This window comes from Andrena cerasifolii, chromosome 10 (assembly GCF_050908995.1).
Source record: "Andrena cerasifolii isolate SP2316 chromosome 10, iyAndCera1_principal, whole genome shotgun sequence".
Taxonomy (NCBI): Eukaryota; Metazoa; Arthropoda; class Insecta; order Hymenoptera; family Andrenidae; genus Andrena; species Andrena cerasifolii.
In genome coordinates, this window is record NC_135127.1 from 5,653,841 (window position 1) to 5,661,184 (window position 7,344).

Here is a 7,344-nt window from a genome sequence, read left to right on the forward strand (position 1 = left end):
TGACTTCAATTAAACTCACATATCACCCTGAAAACTGTATCACAAGAAAACAATTATCTTTCACTTTCTAGTGCACTATTGGCCAAGTTAAATAAAATCGTTTCGCTTAAAATGTTTCTTTCATACATCTCTTCCATGAATCGTGTCCGTCCGTGGGTAGTGATTCAGCATTATCGCAGATCTATCATCGCAGAGGAATCGAATCGAGGGGGCGACGCCTTCGCGGCCGCAACGTAACAGGTTGAAGTCGGTTGGGGCCTGCGCGATAACGTCCCGTCCTCTGCTTGAAAAGGAGGCGGCATAGCAGCCGGCGTGGCATTTATAAAGAGCCTGGGGAACAAACTTGGCTAGACAGTTTTCCATTATCTTGTGCTGCGTTCTCAGATAAGTACGTAGTCTGATTTTCTTCGCGTTCCCGCCCGCAAGTTTCGAGTGTGCCGCCGCGGCCGTTGCGGTGGATTTCGGCTAACAGTCGGTTGTGCTTTCAGTTCGTAACGGAATCGATCGATCGACGAACAAACGTTTACCTTCGACCGAGCGCGCCCGGCTCCATTAGATAAGCATCGGGACGGAAACTTTAGGCAAACTTGTTGGTAGAACTCAGCGTATCGCGTCGGAAGAATTGCGAGAAACAGTCGCAAAGCCTATTGCGATACGTAGCTTTCGGTGGTACATGTTCGTTACTTGAAAGACAGAGATGTTATTCGGCAACACGGTTATCGACTTGCTGCACAGCGGCCTTGGTAACGCTTGGATTCTTCTATGAACTAATCGAGCTGCCCCTAATGGAATGATTGAGTTGTTACATTACCAAGCCGCAGTGCCGGCACGAAATTTTCCACGCGCTTATTGCTGAGAATGACACGCGGTTGTAGTGAAAGCCAACGACCAGTACATACGACCTATAAAACTGTTATCTGCTTTGCAGTTAATAGTCGCGGTACAGATACGTGCAATTAGTCCCGCTTCGTATAAGCGTGCAATACGATGGCCCTTATTTATACGCGTCGAAGTTTTTTTTTTTGTATTCCTTTGCTCTCACCCCCTAGGACGGTGTCGTTTGATAAAAAAATAGTTCGTGGAACAGTTTATTGCAATCGGACAACAGGAAACGGTGCCGACCAGGCCTCAAAGTTTAGAATTCATCAATAGTTTGGATTTAAAGAATTTCTCAAAAATGGTAAGCCCTATCAAAATTTTGTTCCAATAATATTGAAAGAGCATTCAATTTTCTACAATTAGTGTATATATCATTTTTTCCGTGCTTCTTACCGTTTCTTAGATAATAGCGTTTGAATGTAGAGAAATCAGCACTGCGCACGTATGGGCAATACGTCACGTCGTACAGGTGGGACGCGCGAGGTGCGGATTTCTCTATATTCAAACGCTATTATCTAAAAAACGGTAGGCAGCACGAAAAAATTGTAGATACAGTAATTGTAGGAAATTGAATGCTCTTGCAATATTATTTGAACAAAATTTCGATAGGACTTACCATTTTTGTGAAATTCTAGAAATTGATGAATTCTAAACTTTAAGACCTGTTTGGCACCCTTTCCTATTGTCCTATTGCAATAATCTTTTTTCAGGGACTATTTCTTTATGAAATGGAACTGTATTAGGGGGTGAGAGCCAAAAAAAACGCAGGTTGAAAATAAGAGCCACGTTAGTGTGCAAACACGAGGTTATTTTCGGGATTGTGCGTACCAGTGAACACTCAGGTTTTGCAATTTTTTGTTAGCTCGTTGCAAGGCCACGCTATGTAAACGGATGGATGTGGGGACGTTAAGTCATCGGTATATCCTATCTCGTTATCTTATACTTCTGTGAATATAGACTAACGTTGAAGCAAATATCAGTCGAAAAGGGGGAAACGACACTGAAGGCTCAATCCGTCTTCCCGATAACTGGCTAATATCGAAGTAGAGTGTAGTTGAGGGAGGAAAACGATACTGAAGGCTCAATCGACTCTCGCGGAGAATTTTTTTTTACTGACCTACATACTGTTAATTTAATTCGTTGTTTCATGGCTGGATGTGTCTAAATAATTGGCATGTTACCACAGAAATTAAGATGCCGATCGATTTCTATCAGCTTCCCGGAAGTGCTCCGTGCCGCGCTGTTGCTTTGACAGCCGCCGTGCTTGGAGTTGAATTGAACGCGAAGGAGCTCGACCTGCAGAATGGGGAACACTTGAAGCCAGAGTTTTTGAAGGTGCGCCGGGCAAAGTGACATTTTCATTGTAGGCTGCGTAATTAAGATATATGTGTCATATTGATCTGACCGATTTAAAAACAAAACTATTTTGGTATAAACGTAGAAGTAAAATCTGAGTAATTTCGTTAATGTTCCGCGTTCAATATACATGTACAATTTACATTATTCTCTGTGCAGATAAATCCACAACACACGATTCCCACGATTGACGACAATGGCTTCCATCTGTGGGAAAGGTGAGAATTGTTTAAATTAAATGTTCCTTTTTTTACTGTAAAATCCTTGAGTCCCTCGAATAAGCAATTAATTCAGATAATACTGTATAAACGTCGTGCTACATAGAGAATCTTCTTCGCTGAAGGAAAGAGATTGTATAAAATTAACTTCTATGATAATTCATATTTGACTTTCTCATTAAACTTCATTGATTTTCCGATTTTCTGGGGATTTTGCAGGATAAAATTCAGAATTCAAATGTTGTGTAAAATTCAACGAGATCTACTATTTAATTTTAAAGTAAGATCAAGTAAACCATTCAAGAAACTTCCTTTTGTTGCACAATCGTCTGTTATGTATTAATTTTCTCTAAACAATTTCTTTCACTCGAAGGTAGTACTGTTGCTAATCGGGAGTATAAGAGTATTACAGAGCAGTCACTATTTTTAAATATCGTGCCAATGATCACTAGAATAATGAATATTTCCTTACTTCCCTCATAGTCGCGCCATTATGACGTACCTGGCAGAACAATACGGAAAGAACGACTCCTTGTACCCAAAAGATCCGAAGGCACGTGCAGTTATTAACCAAAGATTGTACTTCGACGCCTGCACGTTGTACAAGGCTTTCGCTGACTACTACGTAAGTCCCCAAACGATTTGTCTATAGAAATTTTTTAGTGCGTAATATAAACAGTGAGTCCAGAATTTACATTACTTTAATTGTTTTATTCGACAAGTACGAGTGAAATTTATTTAATTTATGTATCTCTGAAAATTTTTGAATGGCAGAAACTTGTGATGTTCATTCTTAATAATAACGTTTCCTTTTCAGTACCCCGTGCTTTTCCAAAAAGCGCCCAAAGATCCGAAAAAAATGGAGAGCATAGACACGGCCTTCTCTTTACTCGATAAATTCCTCGAGGGACAGGATTTCGTTGCTGGAAAGGCTCTAACGCTTGCCGATTTGTCCATCGTTGTCACCGTTGCCACCTACGAGGTAATGTTCTTGAAAATACCAATTCCGCCAATTTTTCTAAATTTTTAAATAAGAATTTAAGAGCACCTTCAGCAGTTAATAATATCGAATCTTCTCTACTGTGATTTTCTATTGGAATTCATATAGGTTCTAATGTTATTAATAAGATGTATTATAAATTGTAGATGTGTTCATACGTTCGCGATTAACAAGTAACACATTCATTTACGAAAATAAATGATATTTATAATATTTTTGCTAGATATAAGAAATAAGCAATTATACAATTTCTCGAGAAATTCTCGAGCAAGTATTCTCGAGAAGGAACACTAGCATACACGAAGAATTTATAAGAACTTTGCTTATCTTCACACAAAGTGTATTAGAGTGTCCTTTAGAAACTAATGGCATTGGGACAAATGTTAACAGTATATATGTGTGTACATATGTTCACCTCGAGCTATGCAATTGTAGTATACAAATCTTCGCGTAAGAATAGGCAAATTTGCACAGTGATAATACAGAATTTATGCATTAATGCAACGTGTGATTTTCACAACAGATAGTGAACTACGACAGCAGCAAGTTTAAGAACGTCACCAGGTGGTACGCGAAGGTGAAGTCGACAATTCCAAAATACCAAGAAATCACTGAGAACGGTATAAAGGTGTTCAAAGGCTTCGTCGACCAACTTTCGAAGTAAACGACTCGATAAGATAACACCCTTATCCGTACGCGAAGACTCGATCAATACCGCGTCGCTAATTTAACATAATTTTAATACAGTTTTGTGTATCAAATAATTTCTTACGAATAAAATGCCAGTTCTGATCACTCATTCGAGAAAATTTCTACTTCCATCGATTCCAGTTCAATTACTTGTTAACGTTGATTGCAAATGCCCATTGTTATTCGTTGATGCGAGCTTGCGAATTTTTACGAAGGGTGTTTGTGATTAACGAAACACCATGGAATCTGTCAAGGACGAAGAAGACGTAGAAAACGAGAAGCATGAATTTTCAAATTATAATTAATATAAATATATTTAAAAATTTACGTTATAAAAATTTATCTTTCGTAAAGGTACCTATATGTGGCTTTCACAGGAATTGCATAATGGATGGGTGTAATTTGTTTCTAAACAGAAGTGCCTTAATTATCTCAAAAGGGTCCTCGATCTTTAAAAAAAAGATTCTATAATATACTTTGCAGGTAGCTTAATAACGTCATAGGGCGGTATTCTCAGTGGCTACTTATTCTTAAGCAAATGCTTAAGAATTTGCTAAGGCATTTGCTTAAGAATAAGTAGCGACTGAGAATACCGCCCATAGTCTTCTTAAATAACAAGAATAATACTCTGTTAACTATTCCACAAGCCTTATCGATCTACTTTCTATTTTCTTCTCTTCTATCATTTTTGCTACACGATTACAATTACACCTTCTATTAAAATATATTACCCATATCTGTTAAACAAATCCTCACGAACGCTTCACTTTTAGGACGAACATTTAAATGAAGAATTTAAGAGTACCTTAGCTCTTAGTCATTAGCTAAGTAGAAAATTAGAACTCATACGAATCTCGATTTCGAAATGGAAAGTGAGCATGAGTAATGCACTCCGAAAGCAACCATCTCCTTCGCTTCTGTGTAGATATTATCTATAACGCATAAAATCAACATCAATCTAATGTTTGTTAAATAATTATTCTTTCTGTTATAATATATTATCTATTTATACAAATCGTACAAGAGTAATTAGTAATATATATATAACCATCAGATATCAATCATTAGATCAGAAGAGACTGAAACTTCGTACGAGTCTAGACTTTGGAACGGAAAACGAGCGTGACTAATCCGTTCGAAAAACAACCCCCAAGCGAGGGTCCCTAAGTGATCACTCTAGCTGTTCAAACCTGCCGGAAAATTATCGGTGCGTAGGAAAGTATCCCCAGTGTTAACAGAGACATTGTATGAACGATAATTGGAGTCCCGGTGTCGCAGTCTGTTGCGCAACCGCCCCAGTTCTAACAGGTGTGCCATGCAATAGAAGGTTCGTCAGCGCTCCATGACAAATGAGAACCGCTAGAGAGAAAATCACGGGTGCGACGACCTCGCGTGCGCATTATTTATGCGATACACAATCGCGTAAGTGCAGAATGGAAGCGGGTCAACTTACCTGAATGTTTAAATACATCTCTGGTTATAGCACCCGTGCCGCGCGTCCATCCGTTCGGCGTGCGTCTCTTCAACCCGAGCCCCGTAACTTATCGCGCGCGCGCGATTATCGAATGGGACCACGGTGCGGCAGAGCCATTAATCCCTGTTACATTGATTCACTTCTTTTCTTTCACGCGCGACACGCAGAACACGAGTGGTAACAATTAAACGGTGGCATAATTAGTGGGGAACGTTGGAAGTCACTTTCGTTGCGTGACACTGCGGGAAGGGTAGGTTCCCTTTAAGTTGGTAAGGAAATAATTCGTCTTATATTTTACAGTCAAAGGATTCCGCGTGGTTTATGCGCAGATAATATCGTTAAAGATTCGTCACCATTTATTAGAATTTATTCTACCTTGAAATCAGATTACTTTGGCCTAACGATTATAATATAATACACTCGCGATAACGGATTCGAGTCAGGAGTCGGGGAGTGATATTTTCTGAAATTTTCTAAAAATTCAGCAGGACACAAAATTTGTTCTACGCCTAGTAGTTCCCGAGAAATTTCAGAAAATATACTTTCCACCAGGAAACACTTGTGACATATATTTTTAATTATTCTGCAAATCTGCAGTCTCATCAAAATCTGCGTCTGCGGGTCCGAGATGTTCCCTCATTAGATGAAATTGTTACGAGAAGCATTGCCATTTCTGTATGAAGGAGGTATGACTGTTTCGATCTAGCTTGAAGTGAAATTAGTATTACCGCAATGGGATTCCGTAAATAGTACAATCTGCGTCGGACACGAATTAATGAACCTTGTAATTATGGTGGCCGCCTGTTGTTTGCAGCGCGGCCAATTTACTTCAACGGCAGTTGCCCTTTCGATTCGATACTCATTTGCTAATTATCCTCCACCTCGGCTTTACATGCGTTTTAATTACTGTGTAACGGCCAGCAGGTATCAGCCTCTAATCGACATTTGCCTTTTTCGCGAAGCCACGGGAGGGAATATCCCCGTTTACAGCCTCCGTTTGTGTCTTTCTTTTAATTATAACGATCTAAACAGTCCAGTTAGTCTTTACCTTAGAGAATGCTGGGGGTGTAAGCTGCTTCTGGGTGTAATTGTTAATTTACTGCGAACCTCGGTGCATGATCGATCAGTTCACAGATATAAATTGTACCGCAGTATAATTAATCGCGATTAATTAATCTAGAGGAAAAGTATATGTCTCCACTTAAAAGGCATTAATGACCGTAATGAATCAAACTAACAAGGGAAGAAATTTTGGTTGACTGCCCAAAATCACTCGAAGGGGGTGAAATTAACCCTTGAAAATTCGGCTATTTTCCGATTTTGTGTTATAACTCGCGAACTGTAAGAGACAGAATAAATGTTTGTAGTCAAAAGTTACTTCTTTTAATTAGATTTATCATTTGGCGAAGAAATTATTTTACAGTTCACGAGTTATAACACAAAATCGGAAAATAACCGCATTTTCGGGGGTAAATTACACCCTCTTAGAGTGTGCAAACAAAAATTGTGTTATAATCAGGAGGAAATTTCCTACAAAGTTTCAGAATTTTTTGAATTTTCGGGTTCAGGATCTTCCCTTGTAAATCAAATTTATACAATTCGATCAGTACAGTTAATCAATATATGTATTCCAATATTGCAAACTTCGAAGGTCTGTATTTTTCAAAGAAATTCGAAAGCAGCAAAATGGTAACTTAAACACCCCCTAATTTGGCAGCAACTACACC

At 38.9% G+C, this 7,344-nt stretch overlaps 1 protein-coding gene across 1 annotated transcript; it reads left to right on the forward strand.

Annotated features, from left to right (window-relative positions):
- Positions 1–245: 245 nt before the first annotated feature.
- LOC143374330 (glutathione S-transferase 1-1-like) lies at positions 246–4,252 on the forward strand. Its single transcript, XM_076822385.1, has 6 exons — positions 246–388; positions 2,066–2,214; positions 2,395–2,453; positions 2,937–3,078; positions 3,271–3,435; positions 3,977–4,252. The coding sequence occupies exons 2-6, from the start codon at positions 2,074–2,076 to the stop codon at positions 4,115–4,117; spliced, it is 648 nt and encodes a 215-aa protein (XP_076678500.1). The 5' UTR covers positions 246–388; positions 2,066–2,073; the 3' UTR covers positions 4,118–4,252.
- The last annotated feature ends 3,092 nt before the right edge of the window (positions 4,253–7,344 follow it).

Excerpts from the sequence above, each read along its gene's own strand:
- LOC143374330 (XM_076822385.1), top strand. The coding sequence starts at position 2,074 with ATGCCGATCGATTTCTATCAGCTTCCCGGAAGTGCTCCGTGCCGCGCT. Across the intron at positions 3,079-3,270 it reads AGGCTTTCGCTGACTACTAC|TACCCCGTGCTTTTCCAAAA; the intron begins GTAAGTCCCCAA and ends TTTCCTTTTCAG. Across the intron at positions 3,436-3,976 it reads TCACCGTTGCCACCTACGAG|ATAGTGAACTACGACAGCAG; the intron begins GTAATGTTCTTG and ends TTTTCACAACAG.